Source organism: Schistocerca serialis, chromosome 6 (assembly GCF_023864345.2).
Source record: "Schistocerca serialis cubense isolate TAMUIC-IGC-003099 chromosome 6, iqSchSeri2.2, whole genome shotgun sequence".
Classification (NCBI taxonomy): Eukaryota; Metazoa; Arthropoda; class Insecta; order Orthoptera; family Acrididae; genus Schistocerca; species Schistocerca serialis.
This window is the reverse complement of record NC_064643.1, coordinates 102,738,461-102,758,775: the sequence shown is the minus strand read 5'-3', so window position 1 is coordinate 102,758,775 and position 20,315 is coordinate 102,738,461. Positions and strand designations below refer to the sequence as shown.

Below are 20,315 nucleotides of genomic sequence, written 5' to 3'. Positions count from 1 at the left end.
ACTTCCAAATGGATGGAGCAGCTGCCCATACAGCCGGCCGAACCATGGAGCACATTTACACAATATCCACGCCTAACTAAGTTGTTAGCAGAGGGCAGTCTGGTAGCGATCCAGATCAGCTGATTTGTGTGAGTGCGATTACTTTGTATGGGAAGCCCTCGAGTCGAAGGTGTATCGCAACAACCCTCATAGTCTTCAAGAACATTTCGGATGAGATTGCAACAACTCCAACAGCCCAGCTTCGATCCGGCTTCCGCGACTTGATGACCAGGGCCCAAAAGTGCCAAGAGATGAATGGTGATCACTTTCAACATCTGCTACAGTCAAGTTAGTGCTGTATTTCCTATCCTCTGCTATGTGTCTTTGTGCCACAGGACTCCATTCTCCGGGCCACTTTTATTGGCCCCACTCTGTATTTGGTATTTCCGCTGTTGGAAGGAGCTTCAGCTCAGGGGATAGGACGGATCCTTAAGCCGTCGGCACACGGACCGTGCTGTCGAACGTCAACGTTTAGCGCGCTAAGTTCAACGTGCTGCTGAACGCTCAGAAATGATGCGACTTGTGCATACGGTACGTGGGCCCCAGCGTGGTATACACGATGACAACGCACTCCAGCGGCAGTTGCGGGATCTTTTTAGTTCGTAAATCACACTGTTTACTAAACGGGCGCCCATAAAGTTCTCACGTTAGCTCTATTAAAACGCACATTTTCTCCACCACCCACGAAAAGGAAAGTAACATGTCCAATCAATAAGGATACACGTTTATAAAAGTTCCATTACAAATAGTGCAATACAAATTTGCAGTGCTTCTCCACGTAAGATAAACATTATTTCATCATTCTCACATTTTGGTAAGACCGCAAGGTCAGTCTTACTTGATCACCGTTCGTATCCAGTGGCAGAATCTTTGTAGCATATGAATTACGAAGCGTAAAAGAAAAAGGAGCAAAACGTCTTTAACAAGTAGCACAAGCTGTCCTGTAGATTAAGCTCATCGAACAAACTCACCCCTCGAAAAAAGGTGAACTTATATTTACATAACATCAAATTTTATAGTATATACTTAAACTAATAAGAAAGTATCAGAACCTAATAAAAACTCAAATGTTAGGAAAAAAAATTCGAAAGTTTCGGTACGCGCACCACAGCCCTAGGATACATTTTGTTCGTTGTTGATCGTTGTTTGGTCGTTGCGGACGTCACACGACATCCGTTGAAGTTCGTTTTGTTGATCCTTCCACTCACTCAGTTTTTTTTAATTACAGACGCCAACCGGCTCTCTGACTGAACACGCTGAGCTACCGTGCCGGCATGTAACAAAACATAGCATCTTACCGCATGCTAAAAACTTTAATCGTAGATATGTTACTGGTTGACATTTAATTATAACAAATTATACCAAGAAACAATGGGTTTTGGGTGGATATTCAGTGTGTCGCTGCCTTCAAATAGCATACTCTCATAACACGCAAGTTACTACAATTCTTTTGCCACGAATATGATGTTTCTCGTTATTTTATTGGAACGAATCACACAGTTAAAAACGGGTTTTCCGGTGATTATCAATTTGCTGGTTCTCAGAAACGGCATATATAGGTATAGGCTTGAAATGAATGCCAATATGGCGCCTCACAACTCTGTGCTGAAGGGAGATGGCGTGCATGTGACGTAGGTGGCGTTGTGACATCTCATTGGTCAACGCTCAGACGCACGCTCAGAATATCTGACATGCTAGTTACTGCTCTGCACGTTCGGAAAGACTCCCGAGCGTGCTATTCCACGCTATGACGTCATAAACTCGTCACGCTCAACGCTCAACGTTCTAAGGACCGTGCTGTCGAACGTTAACGTTGAGCGTGCCAAGTTCAACGTGCTGCTGAACGCCCAAGAACGATGCGAGTTGTGCATACGGTATGTGGGACCAACGTGGTATACGCGATCGCAGCGCACTCCAGCGGCAGTTGAGGGATGTTTCTAGTTCGTAAATCACACTATTTACTCAATGGGGGCGCGTTAAATTCCCGCGTTACCTCTATTAAAGCGCACATTTTCTCTATCGTCCACGAAAAGGAAAGTACCATGTCCAATCAACAAGGACACAGACTTATAAAAGTTCCATTACAAACAGTGCGGTACACATTTGGAATACTTCTCCGCATAAGATAAACATTATTTCATCATTTCCACATTTCAGTAAAACCCCAAGGTCAGTCTTACTTGATCACTGTTCCTACCCAGTAGCAGAATCTTAGCAACATGTGAATTACGAAGCGTAAAAGAAAAAGGAGCAAAATATCTTTATACAAGCAGCGCAAGCTGTCCTGTAGATTAAGCCAATCGAATAGTCATCCCTCAGAAAGAGGTGAACTTATATTTACATAACGTCAACTACTACAGTATATACTTATATTAAACTAATAGTAAAGTACCAGAACCTAATAAAAACGCGAATGTCAGGCAAAAAAAATTTGGGAGTATCAAGAACCGACCCACCGCCCTAATTAACAACTTCATAGAAAACGGAGATGCTACTCATTACGCTTTTTTTTATCGTTGTGTTTGGTCGTTGCGGACGTCGCAAGACATCCTGTTTAAGTTCGGTGGTTGATCTATCCACCCAGTTTTTTTATTACAGCGGCCAACCGCCTCTCTGACCTAACACGCTTTTTTTTTATTATTTAAATTTTCATTTTGTTCGCTTTAGTTCGTTGCATCTGCTCGGGGCGGACGTCGTAAGACATTCATTTAAGTTCGTCGTTGATCTGTTAACTCAGTTTTTTTATTACAGAGGGCACATTACCCTCTGACCGAACACGTTGAGCTACCGTGCCGGCTATGCTAAACCAACACCTCATCTCTTGCACCTAATCATAGCTTCTTAGACCTTTCTGAAAGCCTTACTCGTAGATATGTTACGAATGGAAATTTAATTACAACAAATTGTACCACGAACAATGCGTTTTGGGTGGATCTTCAGTGTGTCGCTGACTTCAAATAGCCTACTCTCACAATATGCAAGTTACAATAATTTTTTTGCCACGAATATGATGTTTCTCATTATTTCACTGGAACGAATCACACAGTGAACAACGGGTTTTCCAGTGATTCTCAATTTGCTGGTGCGCAGAAACGGCATATATACATATAGACTTGAAATGAATGGCAATATGGCGCCTCACAACCCTGTTCTGAAGGGAGACGGCGAGCGTGTGACGTAGGTGGCGTTGTGCCATCTAAATGGTCAACGCTCAGACGCACGCTCAGAATATCTTACATGCTAGATATTACTCTGCACGTTCGGAAAAACTCCCGAACGTGCTATTCCACGCTATGACGTCAGAAACTGGGCACACTCAACGCTCAACGTTCGGATGCACGGTCCGTGTGCCGACGGCTTTAGGGACTTCCTTGATGGGCCAGGCGAGTGGAGTGCGGTTGACAGTGATATATTAAGGGTAACGGAAGAGAAAGAGGACTTCATTGATGAAAGTTAAGAGGTCAGGAGTTTAAATAGAAGACCGGAATGCTTTCGAAAACAAAGATGGCGAGTGGCATTTGCCCCGACACTCCGGAGTGTTACAAAGTTGTTGTTCCAGATGTCGAGTGGCGCGTCCAGACAAAGGCGACAGTGCTGGAGAGCCCGCCGGCTGGAGCGACGCGGCGCTGCGCGGTAAGGCGAGTGTATATATAGCTGGAGCAGCCCTCAGTCCTGCGACGGCGATAAAAACGTCTGAGCGGAGCGCTGGAGCACTCCCCGGAATAGAAGGCGGTGGGCCGGCGCCGGCGGGCACATCACACGCCGGCCACGTGCGCCCACTCCACACTCCGCCGCCCGCGCCCCTGTGTGCCAACCTTACAACAACAAACCCCGGCGGCGATGACAGACGGCGCGCGCCGGCGCGACACGGCACCGTACCCGGCACCCCAGCCGCCGTCCAGGCGAGCCAAATAAACATTCATTACGTTACGTAAAGGCGGGGTACTACCCGACAGAGCTGAGTGCATTAAGGGCAGCTGCAACAAGAGCCCATCAAGCCAGCGGAGGGCGCTCCTAGACGTGCCGCATTTAGTGACATTCCGATTAGGTGCAACCAGTGCCTGTTCTGAAGACGTGCGGGTTTAGATCAGGGGTCTCCAAACTACGGCCAGCGGGCCGAAACCGGCAAACCGGCCCACGTTAGCTGGACGGTCATCCCCGGTATCCAGCCCGCCAAATATTTGAGGTGGTACCTAAACTGCCAACAATTGACTTTCGAGGCCTATCGCGACCAATACACCTCGACATTGGCTCTGCTACTCGCTACAAGACTACATAGCTAAACTTATTGTTGCGCCGCTTGAAATAACAATGCGTTGACATACTCTACCTTTGTTACGTCTTGCAGTATTAGTGTCGCTAACAATGACTTTGAGATTTCGTTAGCTTTGCGAGACGCTTTCGTGAAGAATGTGCAGTGACATACATTTTTTGTCGGTGAAATTCGCCAGAATAAAATACGCCAGAATTTCGGTCAGGTACGCCCACCAATCAGAATTATGTAATTAAATAAAAATCGTAGTTCGTTTCAGTGCTAGCTATTCCCACAACCTTACATTTTTGCGATTTCATCTTTCCTTTAGCCTTATATTACGGTGATCATAGAGTGCTGTTATTGTTGTTGTTGTTGTTGTTGTCTTCAGTCCTGAGACTGGTTTGATGCAGCTCTCCATGCTACTCTATCCTGTGCAAGCTTCTTCATCTCCCAGTACCTACTGCAGCGTACATCCTTCTGAATCTGCTTAGTGTATTCATCTCTTGGTCTCCCTCTACGATTTTTACCCTCCACGCTGCCCTCCGATACAAAATTTGTGATCCCCTGATGCCTCAGAACATGTCCTACCAACCTTTCTTCTTGTCAAGTTGTGCCGCAAACTCCTCTTCTCCCCAATTCTATTCAATACCTCCTCATTAGTTATGTGCTAGGGTGCTTTAATCCCACGAGGTAGATCTTGGCCCTTATGACTTCGTGGAGGAGTCAATGTGGCCCGCGGAAAGTTTGGAGACCCCTGGTTTAGATGGCTCTGTGAGCAACGAACGCCTGCCGGAGTGGCCGTGCGGTTCTAGGCTCCACAGTCTGGAGCCGCGTGACCGCTACGGCCGCAGCTTCGAATCCTGCTTCGGGCATGGATGTGTGCGATGTCCTTAGGTTAGTTAGGTTTAAGTAGTTCTAAGTTCTAGGGGACTGATGACCATAGCAGTAAAGTCCCATAGTGCTCAGAGCCATTTGAACCATTTGAGCAACGAACGGTCTTTTGCGGGGCACCCTCCTCCGAATGTGCACTGCATGTAGTCAGCTTCTCATTGTTGGCTCAGGAACTTATTGAAATGAACGAGCGTTCACAAAGCACCAGCAATGCTTGCCGGCTTTATACCGATTGTCACTGACGAGGCATGACTCTCGTTTCTGGCCGCCGTCGGTTAATATTTTGTCGTTACCACAGTTCTTATGCCGTGTTGCACCGTTACGAAAGGTACACAGTTCCTTGTAGAAACGTTGGGAAGTCCGTGCTGATACACCAATAAATCGAGCAATTGGATTCAGGGTGTGGTCACGAGGACGCACAAACACGATAGGTCCATTCCGTCTTTCTCTCAGACCTCTCAAGTCGACCCATCTTACTACGTTGAATCCACGCCATACTACAGTATTCATACAATCTGTTACCAAAAGAATGCTATTTATGCAATTACTACCCGAATACTACAAGCCATAAATAATAAAATATCACAATTTGGTATTTCTTGTGATGTTTTCTAGGTATTTGACTGTGTAAACCATATTACTCTGTTATAAAACTTAAGCTTTATGGGATTTATGGCTTTACAAACAACATACTTAAACTGCAGAGAGTTGCAATAAATAATGCAGACAATGTAGGAAGGAGAAAAAGTTTTGGAGACTAGGAGAAAATCACGAAGGGAGTTCCACTGGGTTCAGTTTAGGTTCCACACTAATTCCTTACATTTGTGTATCATGTTCCTCTTGACACTCATCTATCAGAATTAGTACCTTTTGCGGACGATACTAGTGGTCAAAATTCCATTAGAGGGAAAGCAACACAAGAAATTGTTAATGACATTTTTCTACGAACCATTAAAAGGTTTTTTGGTAACTGACTCCCCATTAATTTTGAGAAAACACACTACATTCACTCAATAAATTGTGTCATAACAAGGGTCGATGTAGCACTCGAACACACGTCAGTAATCGGAGTAGAACGTTATAATTTTTTGGGTGTATATACTGATGGAAACACGCACTGGAAAAAACATATTTCTGAGCTGCTCAGACAGTTAAGTTCGAGTACTTTTGCTCTTCAAATAACCGCTGGTCTCGGAAACAAATGGTTCAACCTCTTAACATATACTGCGTATTTCTGCTCAATAATGTCTTATGGAATAATTTTGTTCGGTAATTCGGTACTTAGAAGGAAAGTATTGAGTGCACAAAAGGGAGAAATAACAATAATATCTTATATGAATGAACGGTGTCTGTCCTTTCAGACATGTCCAAAAGGACAGACACCACACGTTCATATAACTGGTTCACCTCGATGGGCAATGAATCCACCACCTTCAGTGTGCGTGCACGACTAGGTTCGACATCCTGCGGGAATCTTAATACAGCGAGCATGGGGGACATGGACGAGTACTGTGCATAGGCAGCGCTGTGTGCAAATGTGACTCGTCCGGGAGGCGCGCTACGACAGTCCACACAGTTACAATAAACAGCGTGTCCGGATGACGTAGTGCTTAACGCAACTGCCCAGAAAACAGGAGATTCCGGTTTTGAATCCTTGTCCGTCAGACATTTTCACTCGTCGCTGCTGATTCCGCATAAATTCCCGACGCAGCTGTCATTAACAGTTCCTTCCTTCTCCTTTCCTTTCTCCCCCCTCCGCCTTCAATTTACATAACAATAATATGTGGTATTAACCTGCAGTCATCTTGTAGGTATGACTTCAAGGAATCAGCTATTTTAATAACACCTTCATAATATCTATACCACTATGTATGCTCGCTAATGAGATTCGTCATAAATAAATCAGAGCAATTTGAGAAAAATTGCGGAGTCATTACAACATTACAACAAAAATTACCTTTACTAAAGCTGTCAGTGGCTAAAAAAGGAGTTGAATATGCATCAACATCGTTTGCCGAATAACATAAAATGTCTTATAGGTAGCGAAGCAAGTATTCAATCTGACCTAAAATCATTTCTTCCGGACAAGTCCTTCTATTCCACAGACCAATTTTTATTAAAAGCTGGCAGCTGTAGTTACGTGAGTAGGGTAGGGTGACCAAACGTCCCGGAAAACCGGGATTGTCCCGGTTTTCATCCCTGTGTTCCGGTGTCCCGAAAATTTGTTTCGGGACGCTCAAAAGTCCCGGAATTTAGTTTTTAAATATATTTCGTGAAACTTTCTCAAATTTTTGGGACTTCGCTATATTAAAGGAAATAAAACACAATAAATTAATATATTTTAGCTTATTTGTCCAAAACCTCCATTGTCCCATACTAGTAATCACAGTATCAGTATCGATACACTCAGGCAATAATTTACTTTAAGCGGTACTTTGGCCAACAAGTAGTAAGTTGTATTATTGTAACAGAGCTATGAAACCGTCCAGCCACTTACTCACACACTCATTGTCAGAACAGTGCAGTAATTGATGTTTTGTCAGACAAACTGCAATAGTTTTTTCTCATATGTACCCTCATCGCCGGTGTTTTATTGGATGTTACTGAAGAGAGTGCCAAAATGGGAAAGTGTTGAAGAGACCGTTTCTTATTTGAAGAGTAAAGAGATTGAAATCGATGATTCCATTCTCTTTGATCAGTTCGGCATACTGACAAATTTTGTTGAAGAAAGTCTTCACAAGTGGAATGATGAAAAAAAAACACCATTGGAATGTCATGAGAAGTGGATGAGTTTTTTTTAAAAGCTGTGACTGTCTTCAGCATTACTCTGAGTTGGTAATAATTGCAAGGTATTTATTTGCAATCCCAGCCCATAATGCTAATGTGGAAAGAGTATTTTCGTTCATGAATATCCAGTGGACTGATGGAAGAAACAGAATGGAGGTGGACTCTCTTGAAGCAATCCTGCAGATCCTGTACAACTACAAAATGGATTGTGCCGAGTTTTATCACTGTGTCTCAAAGAACAAAGACATGATCAAGATGGCTGGAGGCAGTGAAAAATACGCTTTTCTTCAAGGACAGTCAATTCCATTTACAAGTGCTCAGTAATATTAAAGCTCATGTCAATATTAATTGATTAAAAGTTGAATGGCTGTAAAATTTTGTAAAATCGTAATACATTTCTTTATTACTGTATACGTTTATTAAATGTCATTAATTATACAGATAATCTAGGTTATATCAATCTTTTGTATCCTCTTATTAGTTATAATAATCGGGTTAACAAAACGTATCAACAAAACATTAATATTTAAAATTAAGAAACCTGGGTACACGTGAAATGAGGTGTCCGTTGGCACCCGGGTGAATGTGTCCCGGTTTTCACCGAAAATAATTTGGTCACCCTAGAGTAGGACTTAAAAATAATATGATCATAAATGTTAAAATTAATAATGTATACATATCGTGTAAAGTGACTCGTTCCACGTAATTTCGATAAGACTATGTAACTAATTAACTAACAAACCAACCAACCAATCATAGAACCTAGTGGCACATACACATTTCACTGCCATGAATTTCGGCAGCAGCGGAGGGTCAGATGACTGGCACCAGTTCTACACAGTCTGCTGTGCTCCAGAGCGACCTGTTTCCTTATTTAGTGGGGTGACCGATATTTGTAATCTGAGCATATGTAGTTTTGAATATAACAATAAAGTGTGTTGCACATAAAGCAGTATGTTCGACGTTGCGCTGCGAGCCGTTGTTCAGACTTTACCGTGTGGCGTAACCGTTTTAGCCGAAATAGGCCTTGTAAAGTAGTCCGAGAAATTCGTTGCGCCATTTAGCACTTCAGACAGATGAGTCAGAAGCATCCGGCCACATAATGGTGCACAACCCAATACTGAACCAATCTGTGACAAAGATTTTGGAAACGATGCGGCATGACCCACATTGCTCTTGTGAATGTGTATACTGCTCCCTTCCGATGAGCTTTAATTACGTCAGTGAAACGCCACATCTGCATTTCGATGCCGAATAAAGAAAGCACGTACGACTACACAACAACTTCTATTTTGGGAACAATGACTCTGCAGTACTGCATGTATTAACATACGCTGATGAGCCAAAACATTACACCGCTGTCCACCAGGAGACTGAATGCAGCCACGTGCCACTGTAGGCATCTGGTGCGTCAAAGAAAGTAAGCAGTATAAGAGAGCAGACAGAAATGGGAATCATTCTATGCAACGATAGGCGCGGCAAATGAGGAAACCCACAGACATAAGCGACGTTGGAAAAGGGCAGCTAGTTATAGTCCGGTGCTTGGAACGATCATCTCGGAAACGGTGAAGCTGTTTAGATGTCCTCGTGCTACCGTCGTGAGCATCTACGCACGCCTAAGCCCGATCACAGGACTTGGAAGTTAGAAGCTCTGTAAAACAGGATAGGTGGCGATTTGTGGCAGGTCTGAGGACTGAGTGCAATGCTGGTGCAGGTACAGATATTTTGGAGCACACATTTCAGCAAGCATTTTTGAACACTGGGCTCCGTAGCAAACAAGACCTACATCATTTGTTACGATCGCAGCGGGCACGGTATCAACGTGGACTGTGGATCAACAGAAATATCTCGCTTGGTTGGTTGAGTCACGTTTTTCGTTACACTGGGTCTACAGTCGTGTCCGGCGACGACGTCATTCAGTTGCTTGAAAATGCACGGAGCCCCGGGTGCAGGCCAGTAGCGCCGGGAGGCGTGAACCATGGACCCTCTGACAGCAAGCGAAGACATCGTGACAGCTGTGGACTGCGTGAAGATCACTGTCGACCACCTGAATCTCTCCGTGCTTCATGTCTTCTCCGACGGCACTGGCATCTTCCAGCATGATAAGTGTCCTTGTCCGAAAGCCTCAACTATGCTGTAGCGATCTGAGGAGCATGACAGCATTGTCTCATTAAAATTAAAAGAAAGGTCAGCGTTGGCCGTAATATTGATGTTTTACTGATGGCAGAATCGATTTTCGATCACATAATGATCATCTTCAGTGCTGATATGTACAAATTAAACTCAGACACTGGTATCAAGTTATCAATAACTCAGACACTGGTATCAAGTTATCAATAACTCAGACACTGGTATCAAGTTATCAATAACTCAGACACTGGTATCAAGTTATCAGTAACTCAGACACTGGTATCAAGTTATCAATAACTCAGACACTGGTATCAAGTTATCAATAACTTGATACCAGTGTTTTATTGATATCAGAATCGATTTTCGATCACATAGAGATCATCTTCAGTGCTGATATGTACAAATTAAACTCAGACACTGGTATCAAGTTATCAATAACTCAGACACTGGTATCAAGTTATCAATAACTCAGACACTGGTATCAAGTTATCAATAACTCAGACACTGGTATCAAGTTATCAATAACTCAGACACTGGTATCAAGTTATCAATAACTTGATACCAGTGTTTTATTGATAGCAGAATCGATTTTCGATCACATACAGATCATCTTCAGTGCTGATATGTACAAATTAAACTCAGACACTGGTATCAAGTTATCAATAACTCAGACACTGGTATCAAGTTATCAATAACTCAGACACTGGTATCAAGTTATCAATAACTCAGACACTGGTATCAAGTTATCAATAACTTGATACCAGTGTTTTATTGATAGCAGAATCGATTTTCGATCACATACAGATCATCTTCAGTGCTGATATGTACAAATTAAACTCAGACACTGGTATCAAGTTAACAATAACTCAGACACTGGTATCAAGTTATCAATAACTCAGACACTGGTATCAAGTTATCAATAACTCAGACACTGGTATCAAGTTATCAATAACTTGATACCAGTGTTTTATTGATAGCAGAATCGATTTTCGATCACATAGTGATCATCTTCAGTGCTGATATGTACAAATTAAACTCAGACACTGGTATCAAGTTATCAATAACTCAGACACTCGTATCAAGTTATCAGTAACTCAGACACTCGTATCAAGTTATCAATAACTTGATACCAGTGTCTGAGTTTAATTTGTACATATCAGCACTGAAGATGAGCAGTATGTGATCGAAAATAGATTCTGCCATCAATAAAACATCAATATATCGGCCAACGCTGACTTTTGTTTTAATTTAACATATATGGTCGTTGTGCACACAGAATTCCATGGAGTCGCCAGTCAACAGCATTGTCTCATGCAAATAAATAGCTTCTTGCGAAATAATACCTCATTTACGACTCTTGTGAATTTGCTTGTCATAACTGCCTGTTATACAATACTATTTTCAGCTACGTGTGCTTTGTAGCTTTTAGATTAGTTAACTTTTAATCGTAAGTTGTAAATAAATGCAGCGCTCTACAGATAAATGACCTTGATGGGCGACAAGACACACACATCTCTGTACTTTAAAAAAAATTGTTTAAGCCATTCCAGTAGGGGTACTAACTTTGCTGGATCAATTTTTCAGAAAACATCATACTATACAATGGCGCATAAAATCATCTGTAATACTCCGTATTTAAATGCACTTTCCAAGATTTCATTTAAGTGCAGCCCCGAAGGCTGCACTGCTTGTATTCTAATCCACTAGGATTGCTCACAGAATTTTCCCATTTGCATCCTTGCACCCACTGCACCAAAGATATGACTCCAGAGTAACGCTCCACTAAACCTAACGGAAGGACGACTTCTACGGGATGATCATTCAGCATTACCTTCAGGTTGGTCTCATCCCCGCCTCACTCTCGTTCCTAGTCCGCCATTGCTCGTTCCATTCTCGGTGTCGTACCGTCGGTCTAGTTGCTCGTTCCAGTTCGGCCGTTCCTCTTTCCCACACCTGTGTCGTTCTGTCCGTTTCATTCCTTGTTCCAGTTCTGCCGTTCCTCGCTGCTGCCTCGGACTCATTCCTTTTGTCTCGTTCTTCTTCCCAGTTCCACCATTCCTCATTCCCACCTCAATTTTTTTCGGTTTGTCTCGTTCCTCGTCCCAGTTCAGCCATTCCTCTTTGGCACGTCTTTGTCGTTAAAACTGTTTCATTTCTCGTTCCATTTCTGCCATTCCTCATTCCCGTCTCGCTGTTACTCAGCCAGTCTAGTTCCTCGTTCCAGTTCGGTCATTCCTCCACCCCGCATCTGTGTCCTTCAGCACATTTCATTCCTCGTTCCCGTTCTTCATTCCCACCTCGCTGTCATTCTTTTGTTCTCATTCCTCTTTCCAGTTCCGCCATTCCTCGTTCCCGCCTCGGTGTCATTCGGTCAGTTTCGTTCCTTGTTTCACTTCCGCCGTTTCTCATTCCTGCCTTGATGTCACTCGAATAATGTCGTTCTTTCTCGGATGACCAGTCGTTCCTCGTTCCAGCTGCACCGTTCTTCGTTCAGCTGTAGTTCCTTTCGTTCATTGCTATCGCCTGTTCTTCTTCAATTTCAAACTGTTGTCAAAATACTGACTTTCAGTTGTTTGTGTACACTGTTCATCAGCACCCACAACTGATCATTTGTTAATTTTAATAACTATACACTAAAATTAACAAAAGATGTTCCATTCAGTGGAACTCGTTTTTTGATATGCTGGTTTCGGAATATAGTGTTGTTAACTACAAAAAAAAAAAAAAAAAAAAAAAAAAATGGTTCAAATGGCTCTGAGCACTGTGCGACTTAACTTCTGAGGTCATTAGTCGCCTAGAACTTAAAACTAATTAAACCTAACTAACCTAAGGACATCACACACATCCATGCCCGAGGCAGGATTCGAACCTGCGGCCGTAGCGGTCGCTCGATTCCAGAATGTAGCGCCTAGAACCGCACGGCCACTCCGGCTGGCCCTAACTACAGATTTACGATTTACGTGCAATGTTTATCAACTGCAATATTTAAGTTTATATGTGGACATCTCCTAGTAATTGTTGAAAAAATAAAAATTTAAAATGAATTTAAACTAATTCGTCAAGTTAGCTCCCTGTACCATTTCACTGTTAAGCCTCTCTGGAACAACAGGATAATCCTTTGAAGGGATTAAAGGCCAGTGTGACCACTCGTACTAGGTATCAGTTCAAATACGTTTCGCTCATTTAACTTATACCTCTAATTTCGAAACTTCTATAATTCCACTTTAGTTCAACGTATGTGCAATATTTACCTAACATGAGGACCTTACATACTGGTCCTCTTCAACTTTATTTGCATTTATAGGGTTTGAAAGTCGTTGCATGAACATCAATTTCCTAAAGCAATTCTCAAAAGTCTCCATTATTCGGCTTTGAATCCTGCAAGATTCCTGAGCTCTGTTAAGTAAAAACAATTCGTGAACGTCACCCTAGGCACCAGAAGCTGTGTGCCGGCATAGTAGCTCCGTGTGTTCAGTCAGGGGAATGGCCCCCTTGTGTGATAAAAGAAACGGAGTGAAATGTTCATCGATGGAATCTGAGAGATATCACGCGACACACCTGCAGAATTGCTGGAGAAAAAAAAATTGTTCAAATGGCTCTGAGCACTATGGGACTTAACTTCTGAGGTCATCAGTCCCCTAGAACTTAGAACTACTTAAATATAACTAACCTAAGGACGTTACACACATCCATGCCCGAGGCAGGATTCGAACCTGCGACCGTAGCGGTTGCGCGGTTCCAGACTGTAGCGCTGGAGAAACGCAACCAAAATTCAGATGGAAAAAAGTTTCGTAATAGTAAAATCTCTGGTTCTAGTCCCACTTGTAGCAACTGTTTTTTAACTTTATTTAAATTACATATATGTATAAACAAATTGAAATGTTAATCAATAGATATATAATTACAATTTTTAATAAAAATAATGGTTTTATTTTTAATTACTGGTCACATGGTTCTGACATGGAGCACTATATCATTAGATTAAGACATGGAGCTGTAAACGAAAAGGACCAGTGAACCGGTTCCCTAAGATGAACGAGTCTGCCTATCTCTAGCTAGAACATACTTCTCAAGGTCAGATCCTGAAATGGTAACCACGAGAAGGGAACAAAAGAGTACCGATGAAAACAGCGTTTACTCAGAACCAAGGTCGTACAAGCGAATCAAAATTAACAGCCAAAGAAGAAAATGTAAGACGAAGCCCACGTTGGGGGTGTAAATTTCACGGCTCACGAGCACACCTGGCGCGGAAATAAAGAACGATGCATTCCAGCGTAATAAATGAGAGGTTAGCAGCAGCCAGGAAAGCTGTTTACGATCGGCAAGGCAATTAAAAACGGCAGTTACCGGAACACTCAACAGCCGGCATTTAGCTTCCATTACCCACATTAATTTAATTGGGCTAACTACCAATTTTGTAACCGTGTTCCAGGAAATATAAATACTCGTCAGTTTTGTCGGCGGCGCTTCACTGTAATGGCCACAAGTCTTTATTGCGTCCGGCAAGAAACGTCGAGGGCGGCGAGGGTGTTTACTTGACGCTATCGCCTCGCGGACAATAAAAGGCGCTACACGCGAGCAACCCTCACTTCTCCTTTTATTTTTAAACAGGAAGGACTTTACGACGCCGCCAGGATTGCGTCCGACAGGAGATGAGAGGTTCGACATACGGACAGGTGTGTGCGTCCGCGGGCGCGCCACCGCACTGTACTCCGATCGTCACAAACTTCAGCCTAATGTAAGCAAACGCCTGCTCAGCGCGCTCGGCGACTGGCTGTCGCGTGTAGTGAGCACAAGTTGCGACGCCACTGAAAATAGGACCCACTTACGTACCAGTTACGCTGTTGTTACTCTAGCGTTAATGACTTAATGAAGCACGTTAAATCATTGCAAGTTTTCGCTGTACTTTGCCAGCCACCCTGTTAAATGTTCTGTCCTACCAATGGTATTGATATGGTCTGGCGGTTAGTATGCTCTTGTCTCTTTTCACCGATGTCGTAATACAATCACACGCTGGCTACACGAGCGATTCGCTTCTGTGTATACTGTGGGTGAAGTTTTTATTCCTGTGTCAGTGCAGTGGACTACTGTTTTCGGGTTCGCCACATGGTTCGTACTCACATGTTGTGAAGCAGCACGGGTCTGCTTACAGTGCCACACGTAATTTTGTTCATACTGTCAGCGTGTCACAGTTTAACATTTTAGAGTGGGCTTTAACAGCCTTCTATGCTTGTGTCCCGTCCCAGGGCAGGTGCTATAATCAACTTCGAACGAAGATATGGCCTGCATGACGCAGTCAGGACGTAGACAATGTGGGATGAGATCTGCTAAGTTACCTTCATTGGAGTCAGAGGGAGAAAATGTCCTTAGGATGCCGGCCGGAGTGGCCGTGCGGTTCTAGGCGCTACAGTCAGGAACAGAGCGACCGCTACGGTCGCAGGTTCGAATCCTGCCTCGGGCATGGATGTGTATGATGTCCTTAGGTTAGTTAGGTTTAATTAGTTCTAAGTTCTAGGCGATTGATGACCTCAGAAGTTAAGTCGCGTAGTACTCAGAGCCATTTGAACCATGTTTTGTCCTTAGGATGCTTAGTACAGATAATTTTGGAATGCACAGGAGAAGTTTTTCGCCTCGTAGGAAGTGAATAAGCGCCGGCCGTTGTGACCGACTGGTTCTAGGCGCTTCAGTCCGGAACCACGCGACTGCTACGGTCGCAGGTTCGAATCCTGTCTCGGGCATGGACGTGTGTGATGTTCTTAGGTGGAAGGCGAAATCACGAATACGCGGCAAGATGTTGCACGCCTACGCCCAATCACAAAACGTGGAAGTTAGATGCTGTGTAAAATAGGATGGGTGGCGATTTGTGGCAGGTCTGACGACTGAGCGCAATGCTGGGGCAGGTACAGGTAGTTTGGAGCACACATTTCAGCAAGCATTTTTGAAGACTGGGATCCGTAGCAAAACAGGGGGAGATATTACGAGTATGTCACCAACCCTGTTCAATTTGGCCCTCAACATAAACCTGAGGGGAGTAACATGTGAAAGTGCAGGAGTCAGCATAGAAATGTCCTGGCTTTAGTGGATGATATTGTGCTGATAGGGAAGAACGTGGAAGACCTGGAGAAAATGGGGAGTGTCGTAATGGAAGACGCTAAGAAAATAGGTCTTTATTTAAACAAAGTCCATGACAGTAGGAAGAAGAGCGAGGCATCCCAGATATGCTCAATAATGTTCGCGTTTGGGGTGTTTGGTGGCCAGAGGAAGAGTTTAACCTCGGAAGACTGATCCTGGAGACACTCTGTAGGAATGCTGGACGTGTGGGGTGTCGCTGGAACTGCCCAAGTCCGTCGGAATGCATAATGGACATGAATGGATCCAGGTGAAAAATCCCCATTTCATCGCTACCTTGTGCGCCGACTATAACACCACGTTCAAACTCACTTAAATATTTATAAATGGCTCTAAGCACTATGGGACTTAACATCTGAGGTCATCGGTCCCCTAGACTTAGATTTAAATCTAACTAACCTAAGGACATCACACATATACATGCCCGAGGGAGGATTCGAACCTGCGACCGTAGCGGTCTCGCGGTTCCAGACTACAGCGGTTAGAACCGCTCGGCCACTTCGTCCGGCTCAATATTTATAACATGGCATTGTAGCAGCAGTAACCGATCTAACAACTGCGCCACACACTTTCTTATATAGGTGTTGCCGACCGCAGCACCGTACTCTGCCTGTTTTCATATCTCTGCATTTGAATATGCATCATGTCTGTACTAGTTTCTTTGGCGCTTCGGTATATCGTGGAAAGGGGATGAAAACCAAACACTATCCTTGTGGTGTCGCCGCCAGACACCACACTTGCTAGGTGGTAGCCTTTAAATCGGCCGCGGTCCGTTAGTATCGTCGGACCCGCGTGTCGCCACTGTCAGTGATTGCAAACCGAGCGCCGCCACACGGCAGGTCCAGTCTAGAGAGACTCCCTAGCACTCGCCCCAGTTGTACAGCCGACTTTGCTAGCGATGGGTCACTGTCTGCAGACGCTCTCATTTGCAGAGACGACAGGTTAGCATAGCCTTCAGCTACGTCATTTGCTACGACCTAGCAAGGCGCCATATTCAGTTAGTATGTCTTCTGAACAGATAAAATTGTGACTAATGTACCGTCAAGAGCGACGTTCATCATTAATGGATTAAAGTTAAGTATCAAACTAAGTACGTCCGTTTTCTGAATTCTAATTCCTTCGCATGTTCCAGACCTCACGTCAGTGTAGTCCTTCCCTCCTCACGCCAGCCTGCGTGAGCTAAAACGCGTGCATTTCGGCCTCCTCTAGTAACACGGTGTTGGCTCTTCTCCCAGCACAACGATCCTTATAACGCGTTTGACTGTCTGCTTTCTCGCTGCTTGGAGCCCTAATGTCGCTGCGTCTGACAGACGGTAACAACTTTGGCAGCAGAGAGTGACACGGCTTTAAGTACTAGATTGTGACAGGGCAGGAGAGCACGGGAGAGGAGAGGAGAGGAGAGGAGAAGGCGGGGGCGGGAGCAGCAGGAAGCAGCGGCGCTGGCGATGATTTGCGGTCGCGACGCCGCCGCCCGCTTCCGGCCGTGCGCGGAATGCGTCAGCGCCGCTGCTCCTACCCCACCCGCCTGCCCTGTCGGCGCAAGGACGGCCCGCGGCCATCCATACGCGTCAGCCGGCGGATTGCAGCCGCCGGGCACGTTGGCCGCTCGCGCTTCCGGCTGCCACGTCGCCGCCAGCCAGCCTCGTCAGCCTATTGGCAGTCGCTGACAGACACCTGGGCAGTAAACGGGCGAGGCGGCTGACGCCGCTGCCGGAACTGGCAGCCTCAATCCCACGTCATCCTTCATCTCCTCCCACTTTGTCTCGGGCGAGGCGTCCGTGAGGCTTCGGGATTGCAATAGGATGACGTCGACGTCATTCGACGATTTTTCGTGTGGCAATCAGGCAAGGTGCGCGCCCGCTGAGCCACAACTCCAACAGCTCTGTACTTCGAGCGTCCTCTGCTGCCGCTGTATAGGATACCAGCGGCAGCGACCCAGCAGGGTGTCTACGTGGACAAGAAAAAAAAATTCCCGGATTTCCCGGTTAAAAACACGATTTCTCCCGGATGAAATTACGTATAAAGCGGGTGAAAATACATCCGTGTTAAGCAACAGTATAATTTCCCAGGGAGCTGTAAAACCTATCAGTCCTTTGAATCGTAAAGGTCTTATACCGGCGGAGGACGTCCCAGCACTTAAGAAAACGAAATCCAGGAAAAACAATAACGTTTGGAAAGATGTTTGATGCAAGACAATATGCACAGAGTTTATTTTCGTATTGCGAAAGTATACACACAAATTCCACAAATTACAGCACGGTAGCTTCGGAAACTCTAAAATAGAGATTGCGTTGAGCGATGCACTCTTGTCAGCCAGTCATAGCTCATGTCACGTGATCTCGCTAGCGAATGACGGCAGTTAATCAGAGCACGAGGCCTACGAGAAAGACAGGCCTCGGCGCGTACGTTACGAAGGTAGGCCGAGCTCAACTCAGGAAAGTGCGTTTCAACAGCGGTTAACTCGTAAGTAGATGTGTATGTACGAACGAGAATTGCATCGTCTATTGGCATCCACTGTTATTAGTCCTACAATGATAGGAAGTCCGTAGGCCTACTAACAATTAAAATCGTGCCAAAATGATTATCAGTTGCGTAGAAAAGTCGAGGTGTTCTGGCATGAAAAGACTTGTGACATTACTCAGTAACACATTATGCACAATTTTTTTGGAGGTCAATTACACTTTTTGCCATCGATCGCATAATTTTTTATCTACGTAAGGACAACATTAAATATGAAAACTAACTTGAAGCTCGGTCTTTTTTTAGCGTGTGTTACACGTTAAGTCATATCAAATACAAATGTGCCGGTAACATTTTAAATAGTGCCATAAATGACTTATCTTCTAGGCCCGACATTTTTCAAATGGCTGATCCTCAAAGTGTTACGTTTTGAATGAGAGTTATAACGCCCTGTGATTTAAGAAATTCACTGCACATTCTCACACGTAACATAAATCATCTTGAGTGGAAATTTCCTTTGAAAGCAACGCATGTCAAGCCACTATTCGTAATATTTACTGGTGATCTGTTAGAAATGTAAACAATTGTGACGTCACGCATATTGAATGCACGTTAGTTGTTACGGACGCACTGCATAATCTCCGGCCTAAGGCCTTAGACACTTTACGGTGTCGGCAAACTGGTCTGTGCATTGTGTAAATTACCCATTTTCTATGCAAGTAAACTTTTATTTTGGTGTTATTCCCTGATTAATGTTTCATTGCTGCAGTATTATTCAGCAGTAGTGGACTAAAGTTCTTTGTCAGAGTATCAGATCTTACACGTCAAACCTACAAAACTTTAACTGAAATCTAAAACAATGAAAAATCCCGGAATTCTAAGAAATTCCCGGGTTTTCCCCGGATTTGTCCCGGATGAAAAAATTCCCGGGTTTTTCCCGGATGTCCCGGGCCGTATACACCCTGGACCCAGCCCACTCCCGCTTGCAGCCACCTCAGTAAGTGTTGCTACACGGACGCCGCATAGTCGACAGCATAGTTGTACTCAGGACAGCGAGTCTCATCCCAGTTGCTATTGTACAGCCTGTACTCTATTTCTTGTTGCATCACTTGTAATGAGTCTTTATACGTCTGGAGAAATAAGAGTAAATCTATTCTTTCTTGTGTTAATACGTTTGCTACACATTTCTCCTTCTGTAGCCCACCACTCCTTACTGTCTTGTTCAAAGTCGTACACACAAGAAAAAAACCTGACGACTTTTTTCTTTGAGGTTATCTTCTAATGAATGTCAATAAACCCTGAAAAATCCACGAATTAAAGGAGGAAATTGGACCTGTTGGTGGCGTAATGCAAGTGGATTAGTCATAGTGAATTTCTCTGACGGTGTTCCTGAATGCCAGCGAAGTTGAGAAGGTCATATCAGCACTCCGTCTTCAGGCCACGAGTGGCCTACCGGGAACATCCGACCGCCGTGTCATCCTCAGAGGAGGATGCGGGTAGGAGCGGCGTGGGGTCAGCACACCGCTCTCCCAGTCGTTATGATGGTACACTTGACCGAAGCCGCTACTATTCGGTCGAGTAGCTCCTCAATTGGCATCACGAGGCTGAGTACACCCCGAAAAAC

The 20,315-nt window shown here is 44.3% G+C and overlaps 2 protein-coding genes across 2 annotated transcripts in view; one reads left to right on the top strand and one right to left on the bottom strand.

The window, feature by feature from the left end:
• The window catches only part of LOC126484399 (growth arrest-specific protein 1-like), a 256,134-nt gene that overhangs the window by 191,683 nt on the left and 44,136 nt on the right, over positions 1-20,315 (bottom strand). The window lies entirely within an intron of this gene.
• The window catches only part of LOC126484663 (uncharacterized), a 46,965-nt gene continuing 44,373 nt past the window's right edge, over positions 17,724-20,315 (top strand). The window contains exon 1 of the mRNA XM_050108255.1: positions 17,724-17,912. Coding sequence (XP_049964212.1) covers positions 17,724-17,912 — 189 coding nt within the window. The remainder of the gene's footprint in view (positions 17,913-20,315) is intronic.